The sequence below is a fragment of the Sturnus vulgaris genome, chromosome 4, assembly GCF_052056855.1.
Source record: "Sturnus vulgaris isolate bStuVul1 chromosome 4, bStuVul1.hap1, whole genome shotgun sequence".
Lineage (NCBI taxonomy): Eukaryota > Metazoa > Chordata > Aves > Passeriformes > Sturnidae > Sturnus > Sturnus vulgaris.
The window spans coordinates 484002-503132 of record NC_142246.1 but is presented as its reverse complement, the minus strand read 5'-3'; the positions used below and the strand labels follow the sequence as shown (position 1 = coordinate 503132).

Here is a 19131-nt window from a genome sequence, read left to right as displayed (position 1 = left end):
TGGCTTGTGTGAGTGGTTGGAAATTAATGAGCCTGAAGGAAATAAATGGCATTTCTGGGTTAGGAAGTCACTCCCTTGAGCACAAATTGCTCTTTCCCTTTACAAATAAAAAATTCCTTAAAATACTGGGAATCTTTTTTGCACCCCTCAGACGTGTGTAGTTATTTACACTCCTCAGATTCCAGCTCAGAGCTAAAAAAAGGAGAAACCCCCCCAAACATGCAGTTATATCTAAACCCCACAGATAATTACACAGATATTAGAGTTGCTTTTATTCTTGTGCTATGAACCATTTCCATTTGTTTCTGTAAGTAATGAACTGGAAAAAAAAACCCAAAAAAACATTAAGTGCCCCAAAGAGCAAAGAAATGCAGGACAGAAACTAAAATGGATTGCTGCAGCAATCACCACGGTCTGCTAGGTTTGATTATTATTTTAATTCAATTAAAAAATGGCCCCCAGCCTTTTTGGAGTCAGGGTTTATGGAAAAACAGAGAGTAGGGAAAGAACCAGTTGGATCCTGGGTTTGTAAAGAAGAAAAAGGTGATGGGATAAAATCCCACAGGGAATCCTGGAAATCAGGAGAGAGGTGCTGGCTGGGGTGGAACAGGATGGGCATGGCACAGAAAGAATTTTAGGATGAATTGGGCATGGCACAGAAAGAATTTTAGGATGAATTGGGGATGGCACAGAAAGAATTTTAGGATGAATTGGGGATGGCACAGAAGGAATTTTAGGATAAATTGGGGATGGCACAGAAGGAATTTTAGGATGAATTGGGGATGGCACAGAAGGAATTTTAGGATAAATTGGGATGGCACAGAAAGAATTTTAGGATGAATTGGGGATGGCACAGAAGGAATTTTAGGATAAATTGGGGATGGCACAGAAGGAATTTTAGGGTGAATTGGGGATGGCACAGAAAGAATTTTAGGATGAATTGGGGATGGCACAGAAGGAATTTTAGGATAAATTGGGATGGCACAGAAGGAATTTTAGGGTGAATTGGGGATGGCACAGAAGGAATTTTAGGATGAATTGGGGATGGCACAGAAGGAATTTTAGGATGAATTGGGGATGGCACAGAAGGAATTTTAGGATGAATTGGGGATGGCACAGAAGGAATTTTAGGATAAATTGGGATGGCACAGAAGGAATTTTAGGATGAATTGGGGATGGCACAGAAAGAATTTTAGGATGAATTGGGGATGGCACAGAAGGAATTTTAGGATGAATTGGGGATGGCACAGAAGGAATTTTAGGATAAATTGGGATGGCACAGAAGGAATTTTAGGGTGAATTGGGGATGGCACAGAAGGAATTTTAGGATGAATGGCAGTGCCAGGAGTGAGTGTTTGGACACCTGGATTTGGTATGGGATGAGAAGGATGGATTTAATCTGGGATGGGGGAGGCTCCAGGGGTTTAAGGATGGGATTCCCTCCCCTTCCCTGCAGCTGGGATCCTTGGGAATGAGGGGCTGGGATCTTTGGGAATGTGGGGCTGGGATCTTTGGGAATTTGCAGCTGGGATCTTTGAGAATTTGAAGCTGGGATCTTTGGGAATTTGAAGCTGGGGTCTTTGGGAATTTGAAGCTGGGATCTTTGGGATTTTGCTGCCAGCTCTCACTGCCCTGTGGGTGTTTTTCTCTCTCCCAGATATCCAGGAGAGCAGATTCTCCCCCTGCCTGCCCCTGCTGCTGAGCCCAGCCCCTGCCGAGTCGTTCCTGCAGAGATCCCAGCTGGAATTCCTCCCCTTGAGGTGGGATGGGGATTCCTGGGGCTTTTCCTTTTCCCTGGGGAATGGGTGATGGAAAATGGATAATGGAAAATGGGTGATGGAGAAGGTTTCTGTATTTACAGGAGTAAAACATACATGGATATCAATTAAATACACAAAATAGAAATATATAAACCACAGTGGTTTGTACATGCTGGAGCAATGTGTGTGATGTACAATACAAAGCTGGGGTTCAAATGCAGAAAGAAAAAACTGTTTGAGTAAAAGGCCTTGGCACCTTCATTTCGAGGTGCTCTGCTTGAATGGAACAATATTTGATATATTAGGGTTTAATATAAAGGAACTATTAATTAAGCAATCCTCAGTATGAGTATTAGAACTTTATAGGAATTTGTTGGCTGCTTTTATATCCTTTAAAAAATAATTGATACAATGAACTGAAGTGGGTGATTTATATTGAAAAAAAGTCACAGGCAAGCTGAGACTTGTGTAAGTACCTATTGCATATTTTAATTAGCTAATATTATTTATTTATGTAACTAATAACAGCCTGTCAGTAAAAAAATGTTTTGGTCCTAAAATAGAAAAAATATTGCTATGCTAAGTAGAAATTGATATTATTATATTACTAATTATAATATCATCATTATTATAATTTCTACATTCTATATTTGTTTTATATGATGTATTTTTATATTTTATGTTTATATTTATATTCTATATTATTCTATTTTGTATTATTTTGAGCCTTCATTTTATAGGAGATTTTTTTGTTATTTCCTTGCATTCCTTCAGGTGTTTTCCCCTTTAGAGGATGCATTTAGAGGGATTTGTGTACATTTGTGTGAACATTGCTAACCCTTTGTTGTCCCCCGAAGTTCTTTTGCCTCTGATGTAAACCAGAGATGCTGAAATGAAAGAAATGATCAGAAATTCCCTTTTCTTGTCCCTTGCAGAGGAATCCCGGACGTTTCTGGAGCATCCCTGGAGCGTTCTGAGCTTTCCCTGCAGGGCCCAGCCCTTCCCAGTTCATCCCAGTATCCCCAGGCCGGGCGTGCTGGGGAGCTGCTGGGCAGCAGGGGGGATCCAGCACACGCAGCTGCAGAGGTGCTGGGCCAGGGGCACAGCTGGAGCACAGCTGGGAAGGATGGACACTGCTCTGGTCACTCCTCCCAGGGCACTGCTGCCTCCGAGCTCTCAGACAAGGACAGCGAGTCCCCAGGGCAGGGGGAATCCTCATCCTCATCCTCAGGAAACTCCTTTAAAACTGCCCTGACCAAATTCTCCGGGAGAAGTGAGGGGGGGAAGCAGCAGGAGAAGGTGGAAGTGCTTGGGAGTGGAGCAGGAGCCCCGCAGGAGCAGCAGGAAGGGACGAAGGTGCCCGAGCTTGCTTTGTCACAGCATTTTTTGGGCCATTTGAGGACGGGTCGTTCTGGAAGCTCGGCTGCTGAGGATGTTTGTGCAGGGGGAGGGGGTGAGGAACGTGGGCCGGGGTTCAGGGGCTCTCAGGGATTTGGGGCTGCCCCTGAGGAGCTGCAGGCTGCAGGGAGGCCGGGCACAGGGCAGGGCACAGAGGCTGCTGGGGCACCCAGCCCACCCCAGGCCACTGCCCCCAGCCCCGGGCACATCAGCAGGGATGAGCTGACAGCATCCGACTTCTCCATCGAGAGGGGACACAAAGGCACCGAGATCTCCCCTTCCCTCAGCCTGGGAGCCGAGGGCTCCTTCTCTGTGCTCCTGCCTCAGCCCAACTTTCAGTCCACTCCTGGCGTGTTCCTCAAGAAACCCGGCAAGGCAGGAGGACCCGGAGCCCTGCTGGGCCCTTTGGATTCTCCTCCCTGCTCGGATGAAGCCTCGGGGAAATCTCCCGGATCCCTTGGGAAGGAGCATCCTCCCGAGAGTGCTGTGAAAGAAACTCGTGCACGTTTGGAGTCCCTGAAGCTGGGATCCCCCTGCCCTGGCAGGATCCAGCCCTTCCCATGCCTGAGTTTCCTGGAGAATGTGGGAGCCGGGACTGTGCCCCAGCCGGGGCAATGTCCCGATGCCACCAGCTCGGCCGTGCCAGCTGCAATTCCTCCTGCAAGGAGAACCCCCAGTGCACCTCCCGGCACTTCCAGCCGTGTTTTTATACCAGCACACAAAAACCCGGGCGGCCCCGAGGAGTGCCCTGCTCTCGGGGGCTCTCCGGGGAGTTGGCATTGCCCTGGCAGGAGCGTTCCTGCCCTCCGCAGGTGCCAGTCTGACAATGCCGTGACCGAGAAAGGCAGCAGAGCCCTCCGGGCACCCAAGCTCCCAGGGGAGGAGGAGAATCCTGCTCCGGGGGGCTCTGGCAGCACCTCAGCCCCCTCCAGGACGCTCTGCCTTCATCCTGCATCTCGTGCTGCAGATGTGGGGCGGCCGAGGAGAAGCTCAGCCCCAGATGTGTTTGCACCCAGCGCTGCTCAGCTCCCCCAAAACAACGGGAGCTCCCCAGCCGAGGATCGTGGGCAAAAGGAAAATCGATGTGTCAGTCCCGATATTGCCGCTGGGCACCACAGGCTGGACAAAGCTGGAGCCGCTTCCTCGGGCACCTGGGACGAGCCTGGGGGTCCCTGGGGGTCCCCTGGGCCCTGCCCCGTCCCCCCTGGAGCCCCTCTGGACACTCCCCAGAAAGAGGAGATGGATATTGAGGAGAGGATCCCGGTGAGTTTGGCTCTCATTTCAACTCTGCTCCCAGAGTTTCCCCTTTGTTTTCCGGAGTTTCCCCTTTGTTTTCCAGAGTTTCCCCTTTGTTTTCCAGAGTTTCCCCTTTGTTTTCCAGAGTTTCCCCTTTGTTTTCCAGAGTTTCCCCTTTGTTTTTCTGAGTTTTCCCATTGGTTTTCCAGCGTTTTCCATTGTGGTCCATCCCTGGAGCTGTGCCATCCCAGGATCCATCCCTGTGCCTGTGCCATCCCAGGGTCCATCCCTGTGCCATCCCAGGGTCCATCCCTGTGCCTGTGCCATCCTAGAGTCCATCCCTGCCCTCCCTGAGTGTTGCTGTTCCTTGTTTCCCCAGATCTACCTGCGGAACCTGGGCATCGAGCAGTCCCCTGGCACCATCCTGGCACCGTTTTTGCCCCAGAGGCCCCTCCAGGAGCTGGAGTTCTCCCCCTGGCAGCTCAGGAGGCTGCAGGATCCCCTGGGCACGCTGGCCAGGGTGCCCCCACAGGCACAGGGTAGGGCAGGGGCTCATCTCTGGGGCTGGGATGTTCCTGGGATCCTTCCTTGACCTTCTCCCATCCCCAGCAGGAGGTTTTGGCTTTGGGATTTATTCAAACCTTTGGAAAGCTCCTAAGGAATCAGGAGGGTGCCTGTGGGGCAGTGCAGGGACACAGTGTCTGTATTTCATTTATTTCTCTTTTTCCAAGAGTCCTTCAGGAGGAAATGTTTGTATCTTGGGATTGTAGGAATGGGACTGGACCTTTCCTTCTTGGGAGAGGAATAATTCCTGGTTTCTTCTGCATTCTTGGATTTCTTGGTGTGTTCAGTGAGGCAAAAAGTTGTCAGTGTTTTTATAAGTGAGCAGATCTTTTCCTAAATCCATCCGCCCATCATCATCATCCAGATTAGTGTGGCTTTGTAAAACTCAGCTCTGCCAGAGCTCCAGGAGCTCCCAGGGATGCACAGGGTGGGCCTTGGATGGATGAACCCACCCAACTCAAGAGATTCTATAACTCTGTGATAAATATCAGAGAAAATACAGAACTTACCTGAAATACTCCTGAGATTTCTTTCAGGATCTCATTCTCATGGAAATCTCAGTTCAAGTCTCATCCTAAGAACAGCACCTTGAATATTTCCCATTATTTGAGCTCTTCTCTTCCTGTGTGTGCCCTGTAGTACAGGAAGGGATGTTTGCTGGCCCGGATTAACGAGTGTTGTGTTGTTTTGCAGGTGCACTGCTGCCAGCCTTTGAGATGTCACAAGCCAGCTGGGACTCGGCCGTGTCCCCTCTGAGCCTGTCCCTTGCCCTGGGCTCCGAGGCTGCCTCGGGTGTGCTGTGCCCCCCCCAGGATGATCTGTGTGCCAGCCCCCCCCGGGATGATCTGTGTGCCACGAGCCCCCAGGATCTGTGTGCCAGCCCCCCCCGGGATGATCTGTGTGCCACGAGCCCCCAGGATGATCTGTGTGCCACGAGCCCCCAGGATGATCTGTGTGCCAGGAGCCCCCGGGATGATCTGTGTGCCAGGAGCCCCCAGGATGATCTGTGTGCCAGGAGCCCCCAGGATGATCTGTGTGCCAGGAGCCCCCGGGATGATCTGTGTGCCAGGAGCCCCCAGGATGATCTGTGTGCCAGGAGCCCCCGGGATGATCTGTGTGCCAGGAGCCCCCAGGATGATCTGTGTGCCAGGAGCTCCCAGGATCTGTGTGCCAGCCCCCCCCAGCTCTTTGGGGAGCCCCCAGCCAGCCAGGGCAGCATTCCAGGTGCCCAGCTGGAGGAGGTGGCTGCCCCAGGGTGCCCAGCCGGGGGTGCAGAGGGGTCCCCTGGGTCCCCCGGGTGTGCTGGAGCAGAGCAGAACCTGCCCAGCTGCTCCTCGGGCAGGGAGAGCCCCCGGGCTGGGGGCAGGGGGGATCAGGAGCCCCTGGAGCCCAGGAGCTGGGGTGCCCTGCAGGGATGGGCTGCGGGGGCTTTGTGTGCAGGCAGGGATCAGATGGAATCAGAGCCAGGGTCCCAGAGCTCTGGGGTGGGGAGTGAGAGCAGCCAGGGGCAGGACACGGAGTCCCTGCTGGGATCTGGGACCACCCTGCAGGACAGGAATTCCCTGCTGGGATCTGGGACCACCCTGCAGGACAGGAATTCCCTGCTGGGATCTGGGACCACCCTGCAGGAGCTGCTGGCACAGGCAGAGGGTCTCAGTGCCAGCTGGACCCGTCCTGCTGTCCCCACAGGCTCCTGCAGGGACACTGGGGACTCTCCCCCAGTGCTGGTCAGGAAGGAGGGTGATCCCAAAGGTGATCCCAAAGGTGATCCCAAGGATTCCAGGTTAGGGAAGGGCTGGATCCCTGAGCTGCAGAGGAGGCTGTCATGGGATGGGGCTGTGACCCCGAGGGGTGTGCAGGGAGAGGGGCTTGGGGTGCATGCTGTGGGTTCTTTGGGATGGGGAAATCCTGCAGCCGTGGGTTTGCAGCACAGGGAAGGGCTGAAGGGACCAGCCCCGGAGGCAGGGACAGGACAATCCAGGGGAAGGTGGGAGCCAGAGGGGTGCAGCAGTGTGAGCACGGGCAGGAACCAGGCTGCCCGAGCGGGGCTGGCACAGGGCAGGGCCAGCAGCCACCTGAGCGCTGGGCCAGCTCCAGAGCTGGGCCACCCTCCTGCCCTGGAGCCCCTGGGCACTGTCCCCAGTGTCCTGGCAGCCTCCCAGGGCTCCTCATCCCAGGCTGGAGGGGCAGCAGGGACACGGGGCAGCGAGGAGAGCAGCGGTGGGGACTCCCTCAGTGCCCGGGTCAGGGAGCTCCTGGGGGAACCTGGCTGCTGCCAGCAGCTGGGCAGTGCCCCGGGGGCATGGCCGGGCATCCTGCCTGGGGCTGGGGCTGCCAGGACCTGGGCAGGGAGCAGAGATGGGGCTGGGGCTGCCAGGACCCAGACAGGCAATGGAGCTGCCAGGACCCGGGTGGGCAGTGGCAGCAGCAGCAGTGGGGACTCCCTCAGTGCCCGGGTCAGGGAGCTCCTGGAGAGGCCTCAGAGCTCCCAGCAGCTGGGCAGTGCCCCAGGGGCATTGCAGGGCATCCTGCCTGGGGCTGGGGCTGCCAGGACCCAGACAGGCAGTGGAGATGGGGCTGGGGCTGCCAGGACCTGGGGGACCTGGGCAGGGAGCAGAGATGGGGCTGGGGCTGCCAGGACCTGGGCAGGGAGCACAGCTGGAGCTGCCAGGACCCAGACAGGCAGTGGGGCTGCCAGGACCTGGACAGGGAGCACAGCTGGGGCTGCCAGGACCCAGACAGGCAGTGGGGCTGCCAGGACCCGGGTGGGCAGTGGCAGCAGCAGCAGTGGGGACTCCCTCAGTGCCCGGGTCAGGGAGCTCCTGGGGGCCCCTGGCTCCCCTGGCATCGATGCCAGCCGGATGCTGAGGAATGCAGAGGAGCAGGAGAGGAAGATCCGAGGTGAGTGGGGATGAAGGAATTCTGGGCAGCAAATCCATGTGGTTATGCTCAAGCCGATTTATTGCTAACTTTTTACTTATTCTAAAACCACTCAATCGCACGTTTTTTTGATTTTGCTTTTATTTTGTTTGCTTTGCACGAGCCTTGCAGGTCAAAGGATTGGTTGCAGCCCAGAGCATCACTGCCCACCTTTAGCTTGGCTTTTTAAGTTTTGGTATTCTGTTTTTCAGCTTTTTCTGTCTCAGTTTAGCACAATTTATGTTTTAGTAGCTTTGAAGAGTTTCAGAAAGTTGGATAAACTGCAGAAAAACGTTGAAAAATGGCTGATGTAGTGCACTTGTTATGAACAATGGTTTAAATTTAAAAATGTAGAACAGCTGATAGGGGGATTTTGAGCTCTCTGTGCTGTCAGGCACTGACCCCCTGCAGAACTCTGCTTTTGACCTGAGACCTTGGAGAAAACTTCTAAATATGAGTGATGGAGTGAAATAGAGGTGTGTGATTTCACATGGTGGAGGGTTTCAAATTTGAGGTTTTTATGATGCAGGTATGGGACAAGATGGAGGATTTGGGGTGGTGTCTCTTTCTTTGCTCATCTTCCTCCTCCATGGTTTCAGGCAGCAGTTTCTGGTTGGTCACTCGGTGTCACACTGAGGGCCATGGGAATTTAATTATTAGGTAAAAGTAGAAATAATATAGGTGTTAATTCAGTTTTAAGAGACTTTGTAGCAGCTGCAGCTCTCCATTTTCCTCTCTTCTAGCAGGTGCTGGAAGTGCTCTTGAACTCTCTGTACTTTCTGATAAGATTTAGTAAACAACCAACCCCAAACAGCAGAAAATCCATTTCCATCGTGTCTTTGTTAATCCTGGCTCTGAGGAAAAGCAGAAGAGGCTGGGACACAGCAGTAATAGAGTGCAGAACTCCCACTGCTGTTGCATGTTTTGGGTTGTGATGAGAAGCTTTAAGGGGACAGTGAGGGACACTTCCCTGTCATCTGTGCTGGGATGGAATTGGGCTTTTCCAGCTCAAAAACCTCCTTTTCCTGACATCACTGTAAGGAATTATTTTGTCCACGCAGTTACTGAGTCAGGAATGTGGGGTTGTGTGAGTGAGCTCTGACTTGTGAGGATGACAAACCTGGAAAGGGTCTTGGATCCAGCTCTGCAAAGAAATAATTCAAGGAGCTGTTGGACATTGTGTTCCTGGTCATTGCAGGAGCTCTGGAATTTGGTTTGGTCTTTGTTCTCTCACCTGGGGGAGCCAGAAATAATACTCAGCTTCGATTTTAATACCTACATGCATGAAATGGGAAAGGAAAACCTGTCCTGCTTTGTGTTTTTGGCAGCCTGGGTGAAGCTGAAACTGTCCCAGGAGTCGGGGCCAGGCTGGGATGAAGAGACCCAGCACAGGATGGAGGAAATCAAGGCAGAGCTGCTCCCCAAGGCCAGGAGATCTGCACAAGCCAGGGTACAAACCAGCTCAGGCTGGGGGAAATGCTGCTCTGGGGGTTTTAGGGGTTTTTTTGGGTTTTTCCCAGGCGGTTTGGGGTGGTTTGGCAGGGAGGTGACAATCAGCTGATGTCCCAGAGGAAGGACAGGGATGTGGGGAGGGAACTGGTGCTGCTGTGGGGAAGTGCCCAAAGCTCCTGGTTCTGCATTGGCTGCAGGAATTCTTGCCACAAAAATATTTGTGGAGATGCTGATTGTGCCTGGGCAACTCCTCCTGTGGAGGGGCTGGGTGTCCATGGGATGTTCCCAAAACTTCCTTGGGCCAGCAGGGAGGGAATTGTCCCCAGCTGGGCCCTGGGAAGGGGCTGCTCCAGCATTCCTGCAGGTGAGGATGGCAGGGGGACAATCTGGGAATGGGGACAGGACAGAGCTTGGGAAGTGTCTGTGGGGTGTGGAGGTGCTGGGGATGGGCTGGGATCAGGAGCTTCAGGCTCCTGCAGCTCCCATTGCCTGGGCCAGCTTGGCCTGGAGCTGCTTGGGCTGTTTGTACTTCCCATAGAAAATGTTCCCATATATGAAAGGTTCCCATATATGAAAGGTTCCCATATATGAAAGGTTCCCATATATGAAAGGTTCCCATATATGAAAGGTTCCCATATAAAATTTTCATGTATGAAAGGTTCCCATATATGAAAGGTTCCCATATATGAAAGGTTCCCATATAAAATTTTCATGTATGAAATGTTCCCATATGAAAGGTTCCCATATAAAATGTTCCCATATAAAATGTTCCCATATATAAAATGCATTTCAGGGCTGGAATTATCCTGAGCAGGAAGTGTCACTTTTGTTTTCTCTCTCTCTGTCCATTTCTGTTCAGGGTGACTCTGCTGAGCTTTTTAGGGGCTGATGTTTCAGACTCGAGCTTTAGGAAGAATTTCCTTTTTATTTTTTCCCCTCGATTTTTTTTTTTCCTGTTTGCTGCTGCCTGCCAGGAGGAGCAGCAGGGGTTGGTTTGTTTGTTTTAATTAAAAGCCCTTCATTAGCAGGGATGACAGTCAGAGCTTTAGGAGTGCTCAGTGTTCAGAGACTCAGCAGCTCCCAAATTTCCCAGGTATTCCTGCATTGGTGGAGTCTCTGGGCAGCTGGGGAAAAAGGAAGTGACTATTTTACTAATAATTAATATACTAATACACTAATTAGGATTGGTATATAAATAATTAGTATATAAATAATTAGTATAAAAATAAATAATGAATTATTATAATCAGTATCTAACTAAATAATTTATTATTTTAGAAATTAACGTTTCTTAAAATTCTTAAATTCAGATTTCTTAAAAAAGAGAAACAAAACACAAATAAAATAAAAAAAACCAGAGGCATCAAAGCATTTTTCCCCCCAAACTTTTAGATTTGGTCACAGCTTTGTCCCTAAAGTGAACTCTATGCAGTGTGGAACCAAGGCTTTCACCTTTCTGTGACTCAGAGTCAGCTGGGGATTGTTTTATTCCCATTTGGAGTAGGAAGAAATTCACCATAATTTTGCAAACCAAGCTCCCAAGAAATTGCTTTAGTTCAACCACAGCACCTCGTGCTTTGATCTCGAAAATATTTTTGCCTTGCAGTGTTTTTAATTTGAGATAAAAATGGTTTGAGTTTGCAGAGTGAAGGTGAGTGAGGTGTTTTTTTTTATTGTACTTAAGATAAATGTATTTTCCCCTCCAAGACAAACACAGTCACTGAAAAAAATACAGAATGTTCAAAACTGCACTGAAAAAAACAAACCACAGGCAGGCAAAAGAATCTCCTGTAAATTTAATGGGAATTGTGGTGTACAAAGAGTGTGGAGCTTTTAGAGCCACAGGGCCGTGCATGGAGCTAAAAAGAAAAGATCAGAGATGAGGAAAAGACATTTTCCTGCTGTGAAAGATTGAGGAAGACAAACTGTCCCTGCAGCAGGGTCCTGTTTGTGGATCCCTGGGGAATGTTCAGACCCTGCCTCTCCTGTCCACAGGTTCCTGACAATTCCACCTTGAATTTTCTTGGCATTTTCTCCTTTGCCACGGGAAGTGTGTGAGGGGTGTGGGCAGGGAAAGGAGCAGGGCACTTTGGGGAATTCCTCTGGGATGTTTTGCTTGGGAAGGTTTTCCATTTTTGAGGCAGTTGAGGATCTCTGGGAGCTGTTTTGTCCCAGGCAGGGAAAATCCTGAGGATTTCTGGCTGAGCTGAGGATTCAGGAGGGGCTCAAAACCCCTGGAATGTCCAACATGAACAGGCTGGGAGAGCTGGGAATGTTCCCCTGGAGAAGGGAAAATTGCAGGGAATGCTCAGAGTCCCTGCAGGGGCTCCAGGAGAGCTGGAATTGGGAACAAGGCCTGGAGGGGCAGGACCCAGGGAATGGCTCCCACTGGGAAAGGGGAGATTGGGCTGGGATCTTGGGAAGGAATTCCTGCCTGGGCTGCAATTCCCAGATTTGCTGGGGCTGCCCCTGGATCCCTGGGAATGTCCAAGGCCAGGTTGGATCCACCTGGAATAATGGGAGGTGTCCCTGCCATGGCAGATTTGGAGTTGCTGTTGGATGTAAATACAATTCCAGCATCTTCAGCCTCAGGATTTTCCTCCTGAGCTGAGCCCTGATCCCCCCAGCTGGAATTTGGGGTGCCAGATTCCCCCTGTTCCCTTTGCTGTGAGTTCCTTCCCCCTTGGTGCAACGTTTTCTGTGATTTTTTTTCTTTTTTTTTTTTTTACTCCCTGCTGTACTTTTCCACTCCCTGAGCTCTCTTCACTTCTCCAGGAAGTTCAGGGAGTTGTAGCTCTAAATTTGCTCTGCAGGCTCCTGTGGATCATATGGCACAGGGAGCATTTTTGGAAGGATGACACATGAGAGGCACAATGAAACATGTGAAAGGCTTGGGGAGATGAGTTTATCACAGCTCCTGTGCCTGGTGGGAGTTGCTCTGGATTACCTCAGCCTGTTGAACTGGCACGTGGTGCAGGGAGGAGAAGTTTTGGGCTCATCCCTGTGCTCTCCCACTGCCCCTCCTGGCTGCAGGAAATGCCAAATAAACTGATTTATTGCCTTAAAATCCAGAAAGGAATAGAAAAGTGGGATAATGATCCAGGCCCATGACATCTGGGATGGAGAAAGGCTGGGAAAGCTGTTGTGAAATACTTGTTTATACGTTTGGTTTACACCAAAAATGTTTCCCACTGCTTCTCGTTGCCAAATTCCCAGTGGCTGATGGGGATAAAATCACCCGGGGACCCGTGGTGCTTCATTGCTGGACTACACTCTGCTTGTTGCCAGTAGGAAAAAGTAAATATAACCTCGATTTTTGGGTCTTTTTCCTCTAACTGAGCTTATCTGGCCCATCTCCATGGCAGCACATTTCTCTCAGATTCCCTCTCTTCACTGGAAGTGCTGGAATTTTGGATTGCACTTGAATGGCTAAATTTACGTTGATGGTTGGAATCGTGGAATCATTCAGGTTGGAAAAGAGCTCTGAGATCATCCAGCCCAACCACGTTCAGCACTAAAATCTCCTCAAGTGCCTCCTGCACACATTTCCAGGGCTGGTGACTCCACTGTTCCCTGTTCCAATGCCTGGCAGCCCTTTCCAGGGAGAGGCTTTTCCTAAATTCCTGTCTAAACACCCTCTGGTGCAGCTGGGGACAATGCAGAAGTTTTCTGCACAGGAGGGTGGGGCCTGACCCCCCCCCAAATCCCTGGGGATGAGGGGTTGGATCCCCTTGGAATTGTGCCCTTGTCCTGTCCCCTGCCAGTGTCCCCAGCCCTGATCCTGGAATTGTGTCAGGGTGGGAATAGCTCTGGAATATTCTGGGATAGCTCTGGGATAGCTCTGTGCAGGGTCTGGAATTGTGTCAGGGCTGGAATAATCTGGGATAGCTCTGGGATATTCTGGGATAGCTCTGGGATAGCTCTGTGAGGGTCTGGAATTGTGTCAGGGCTGGAATAATCTGGGATAGCTCTGGGATATTCTGGGATAGCTCTGTGCAGTCTGGAATTGAGCCAGGCTATGGAATAATCTGGGATAGCTCTGTTCTATCCAGGTACAAATCCAGGTGAGATGTCAGCTCAGGTGAGAGCTGCTCTTGATGTGCTCCAGGCCAACACTTCCCGGGGTTGAGGTGATAAATGGCTGGGAACGGGAGCTGGGCATTTAAAAAAGGAGAAGTTGAATGAGGTCGTTAGCAGCTGGGATCCCTCCCTTCCCAAACTCTGGGATCCTTCCCTTCCCAAACTCTGGGATCCCTCCCTTCCCAAACTCTGGGATCCCTCCCTTCCCAAACTCTGGGATCCCTCCCTTCCCAAACTCTGGTTTCTCTCCCTTCCCAAACTCTGGGTTGTCTCAGCTCTGACCTTTGGCTCCTCACACCCAGGTTTTGGCCGGGGTGGGGAGTTCTCCACAGCACCTCTGTGAGCTGTGCTCTGTTTTTCAGGATCCGTGGCTCTGTGGTCTGGAAGCAGCTCCTGAGTATCAGAGGAAGCAGGAGCAGGACCTGGAGCATTCCCAGGCTCCCAGGGACAGGCACAGACAAATCCCCAGGACTCGGGAGCTCCTCCAGCCCAGCTCCCGACCAGCAGCACCATCCCCGAGAGCTGAGCCCTGGGATTGCTCCCTGCTGCAGGACCTGCAGCTGAAATCCTGGAGCACCACTGAGCTGCAGGACCTGCAGCTGAAATCCTGGAGCACCACTGAGCTGCAGGACCTGCAGCTGAAATCCTGGAGCACCACTGAGCTGCAGGACCTGCAGATGAAATCCTGGAGCACCACTGAGCTGCAGGACCTGGAGATGGACCCCCAGAACTCTACTGAGCTGCAGGACCTGCAGGTGAAATCCTGGAGCACTACTAAGCTGCAGGACCTGCAGATGGACCCCCAGAACTCTGCTAAGCTGCAGGACCTGCAGATGAAATCCTGGAACTCTGCTGAGCTGCAGGACCTGCAGGTGAAACCTTGGAACTCTACTGAGCTGCAGGACCTGCAGATGGACCCCCAGAACTCTGCTAAGCTGCAGGACCTGCAGGTGAAATCCTGGAGCACCACTGAGCTTCAGGACCTGCAGGTGAAATCCTGGAGCACTACTGAGCTGCAGGACCTGCAGATGGACCTCCAGAACACTGCAGAGCTGCAGGACCTGCAGGTGAAATCCTGGAACTCTGCTGAGCTGCAGGACCTGCAGGTGAAATCCTGGAGCACTACTGAGCTGCAGGACCTGCAGCTGGACCCCCAGAACTCTGCTAAGCTGCAGGACCTGCAGCTGGAACCTGCTCGGGACCTGCAGCTGGACCCCCAGAACGCTGCAGAGCTGCAGGACCTGCAGCTGGACCCCCAGAACACAGCAGAGCTGCAGGTGTGCAGCCAGCAGCCATCCAGTGCCATGGCAGAGCTCGGTGCCCCCCTGGCCGGGCATCCCTGTGCAGGGAGCTCTGCAGCTGCCCCCCCGTGTGCCCCCCGTGCCCAGGGGGAGCTGGGCAGGCCCAGCAGCTCCATCACCCTCTGCTCGCCCCTGGCACCCGGCCCCAACCTTGGCAGTGCCCTGCTGCCTGGGGAGCAGAGGCTGGGCACTGAGCTGCAGAGCTCCAGGGCTGCTGATGCTGCAGAGATTCCTCCTGTCCCTGCTGCCAGGGCCAGTGCCAGGGCCAGTGCCAGGGCCAGTGCCAGGGCTGCAGCTGTTCAGGGACCAGCCCAGGAGCCTGGGAGCAGCCAGGCTGGCAAAGGACAGAGCCTGGGGACAGAGCAGCCCCAATTTGTGACTGCAGCTGGGGACAGAGCTGGGGGGCTCAGAGTCAGCCAGGAAATCAATCCCGTGGGTGACCCCCAATCCATCAGAGCTGCCCAGCAGGAGGAGATGCCAGGTGGGCACAGCCAGCCCTGTGGGGGCTCGGGAGCAGCTGCACACGTGGCTTTGCTGCAGGGCCCTGGTGAGGAGTTGGCAGAGGGCAGGAGAAGCCCTCAGGAGGCAGCTCTGGTTCCAAAGGAGGCTGGGGAGGAGCAGACGGCTCCTGGTCACCCTGCAGCTGCACGTTTATCCAGCACCTCGGCCCCGGTGAGGAAATTCCTGAGCTGTGTGCACATCACCCTGTCCTCCAGGCTCAGGCAGCCCGAGCTGAGCAGGGCTGGGATGGGGCAGTGGGACAAAGCTCCAGCACAGGCTCAGCCTTTAAAAGCAGCTCCAGAATGTGCAGTGGGAGGTGGTGCCCAGGGGATTGCAGAGGGTCCCAGCCCAGCTGTGCCAGCAGATCCCAGCCAGATGTTCTCCTCCAGGCTGCAGGGCAGGGCCAGAGCCCAGCTCGGGGGTGCAGAGGGGACCCCCAGCTCTGCCCCTCCTGCTGCACAACCTGCCAGGAGCGTTTCTGATGCTGCCACCCAGATCCCCGTGGAGAGTGCCACCCAAAGCACGCTGTCGGCAGAAGAGTGTGTGCAGCCCCAGGACGGGGGAGACGCTGCCCCTGAGGCTGCCCAGGTCCCACCTTCATCCCACAAGGACGTTCCTCCCTTCCCGAGGCAGCCTGGTGAGCACATCCCTGTCTCCTGTGTTCGAATCTGTACAATGGATCACATTGTAAATGTTAAAACCCCGAAGCAAACCCAGCTCTTTGGGGGAAATAACATCCTTGAGATGATTGGGATATTTGAAGTTGCTCATATGGGGGGAAAAACCAAACCCTTAAATCATAAATCCACCTTCAGTGGGGAGGGATTTGTGTGGGTTTCTCTGGAACTGAACTCTTTGTGCCCAGGTGTGGTTGGAGAATATTTTCTGGGTTTGAGTGTGGATGATTGGACTTGATTCACTTGGATTTCAGTGAGATCTGATTCCTGATTTACTCTCTAGTCAAGATAACACCAAAAAATCAGAGGGAAATGTGCACATTGCTGCTTTTAGTAAAATAAAACAGAGCAGGGTGCAGGGTTTGGGACAGCTGTCAGCAGAGGGACGAGGATGTTCACTGGGGGTTCCCACCCCAGTTTTGTACTGGGGCTTTGCTGTTTTTATTGACTTGAGGGACACATCCCCACTCCTTTAAAATGATTCCCTCAAACTGGGATCAGCTGGGAGCTCTGTGGGTACAGAAAATGTTTCTGCAAGTCACTGATCACAATTGTAACATTGAATAGGTTTCTCCAGGTAAGGGATGGTAACCTTCTACCTGTGGGTGGGGATTAAAAAAATTCAATTAATTTAATTGAATGAATGAAACAGTTACAATCCATTTTGCTAAAGAACAGGGTGTTCCTCAGATTTCAGCAGCAGGAACACCCTGAGCAGCCTCCCCAGCTGCTGCCTTGTTCCATGGCAGGTTTCCAGCCTGGCTCCTCTCACTGTTTGCCTTTCTCCCCCAGCCCAGCCCCTGCTGCTGCCCTACAAGCCCTGGGGAAGCACTGGCATGTATTATGTGCCTTACCAGAGAGCAGCAAACAGCCTGTGCCCAGGGGAGGCCCAGGCCAGTGGAGACAGCTCCCACTCAGGTACTGCAGCCTTCCTCCAGGGGGGATGGAATATTCTGCACTGGATTGTCTGTGATCCCTGGGCATTGATTTATCTGTGATCTATGGGTACTGAATTGTCTGTGATCCATGAGTGTGATCCATGGATATTGAATTATCTGTGATCCATGGGTACTGAATTATCCATGGATCACAAATAATCCATGTCTGTGATCCCTGGGCATTGATTTATCTGTGATCTATGGGTACTGAATTATCTGTGATCCATGGATACTGAATTATCTGTGATCCATGGACATGGAATTATCCATGGATCACAAATAATCCATGTCTGTGATCCATAGATACTGAATTATCTGTGATCCATGGACATGGAATTATCCATGGATCACAAATAATCCATGTCTGTGATCCATAGATACTGAATTATCTGTGATCCATGGACATGGAATTATCCATGGATCACAAATAATCCATGTCTATGATCTGTGGGTATGGAATTATCTGTGATCCATGGGCATTGAATTATCTGTGATCCATTGCAGGTTTTATTTGCAGGTTGGTTTCACTCAGAGCTTTTTAATGCCCAGAGTTCTCTGTGGATAAAACTGCTGTTAGAGATGTCCAGTTCCTGAATCCCAGCAGTGGTGACCAAGGGATCAGGCTGATCCAAGAATTCCTGAAGGGCCCAGATCAGTCACTGCAGCCACAAATTGTGCTGGGCATGGTGCAGGTGTCCCTGCTCTCAACTTTCTCCAGTTTATCTGGGGAAACGTGTCCAAAATGAGAGAAACAAATGTGGTACAAATCTGTTGTTTTGCAGAAATGATGATGCCACATATAAAAATTCCCTATGCAAATGGAGCAGCACCACAAGGTTCTAGGAAAACACAGAGAAATGAAAAAAAAAATACATTTTGTTTTTCCAGTCCCTGCTGCACTCAGGGCTCAGCTCAGGGGAGCAGCTGAGTGCAGGAAATGCAAGGGATGTGACCAGGTGGGGTTGGCAAGGATGGGAGATTGTGGGGGACAGTTCTGGGTTTCTGATGCTGAGACAGGATCATGGAATCGTGGAATTGTGTGGTTAGAAGGACCTTAAAGCCCATCCATTATCCCAATGTCCCATCCTATTGATCCCATTGATCCCATTATCCCATTGTCCCATCCTATTGATCCCATTGTCCCATCCCATTGATCCCATTGTCCCATCCCATTGATCCCATCCCATCCCACTGATCCCACCCCATTATCCCATCCCATGCCCTCCCACCCCTGCCATGGCAGGGACCCTTCCCCTGTCCCAGCTGCCCCAATCCCAATCCAGCCTGGCCTGGGCACTCCAGGGTTCCTCATTGCTGGTTCCTGGTGCCATTTGTGTGTGTGTTTCCCTGTTCCCATTGTTCCCATGCTGTTCTCTCCCTGTTCCCATGCTGTTCTCTCCCTGTTCCCATTGTTCCCAGGCTGTTCCCATTGTTCCCAGGCTGTTCTCTCCCTCTTCCCATTGTTCCCAGGCTGTCCCCATGCTGTTCCCGGTGTTCCCAGGCTGTTCTCTCCCTGTCCCCATTGTCCCCATGCTGTTCTCTCTCTCTCCAGGCTCAGAGGATGCTCCTGCAGGGTTCCTGTCCCCAGTGCTGGCTCTCAGGGACGATGCCACTCGAGCCAGGGCAGCTGCCCAGCAGAGAGGGACAGTCCATGGCCACAGGGCTGGGCCTGGCCTGGCCTGCGCTGAGGAGCAGAGGATGCCCCTGGAGCAGTTTTCAGGTAATTAAAATGTGGTTTTAATTCTGTGCTCGTTGATGTGTGTTCATCCATGTGAAGGAAGTCAGAGCAGGAGATTGGCATTTCGGGATCTGTGCTTCTGGTGACATTGCTGACAGTCTGCCAGAAAATGCTAAATTTGACTCTGTTTTCCCTTCCTCTCCTTTCTGCTTCTCCCTGAGTGCTAAAATGCAGATTTCCCTGGCAGTCTGTGGGCTCTGCATGCCTGGAATGTCCCAGGGCTGGGAGCACCTGGGGCAGGGGAGCTGTCCCTGCCCTGGCTGGGATTTAAGGTCCCTCCAACCCAAGGCCTTCCAGGATTCCCTGGAATGCTGAATGAAATCAGCATTTCCTGACATTCCTGTGTGGGATTGTCAGGGGTTCCAGCTGGGGAACCTGGGCTGGGGCTGTCCCTGCCCATGGAACTCTGCTGTCCTGTGATGTCACATCAGGTTCCTGTGTCCCCTGGGTGTCCCCTGGGTGTCCCCTGGGTGTCCCCAGGTCCAGCTGCTGTCCCTGGCCCTGCTGGAGGAAGGTTTGGGGTTTGCTCCTCCAGTGGCCACCCCAGGCTTATTTTGGGGAGGAGGT

The 19131-nt window shown here is 52.2% G+C and overlaps 1 protein-coding gene across 6 annotated transcripts in view; it reads left to right on the top strand.

Annotated features, from left to right (window-relative positions):
* Positions 1–19131, top strand: part of ALMS1 (ALMS1 centrosome and basal body associated protein) — a 49485-nt gene that overhangs the window by 14146 nt on the left and 16208 nt on the right. The window contains exons 3-13 of one of the 6 annotated variants that reach the window (XM_088162873.1): positions 1658–1760; positions 2696–4421; positions 4774–4933; positions 5652–7299; positions 7561–7659; positions 7720–7859; positions 9206–9327; positions 13772–14548; positions 14612–15848; positions 16681–16806; positions 18379–18546. In XM_088162873.1, the coding sequence (XP_088018999.1) occupies positions 1658–1760; positions 2696–4421; positions 4774–4933; positions 5652–7299; positions 7561–7659; positions 7720–7859; positions 9206–9327; positions 13772–14548; positions 14612–15848; positions 16681–16806; positions 18379–18546 (6306 nt within the window). Of the gene's footprint in view, positions 1–1657; positions 1761–2695; positions 4422–4773; positions 4934–5651; positions 7860–9205; positions 9328–13771; positions 14549–14611; positions 15849–16680; positions 16807–18378; positions 18547–19131 lie in introns of all 6 variants that reach the window. The other 5 variants (XM_088162872.1, XM_088162868.1, XM_088162871.1 and 2 more) reach the window with 5 other exon arrangements.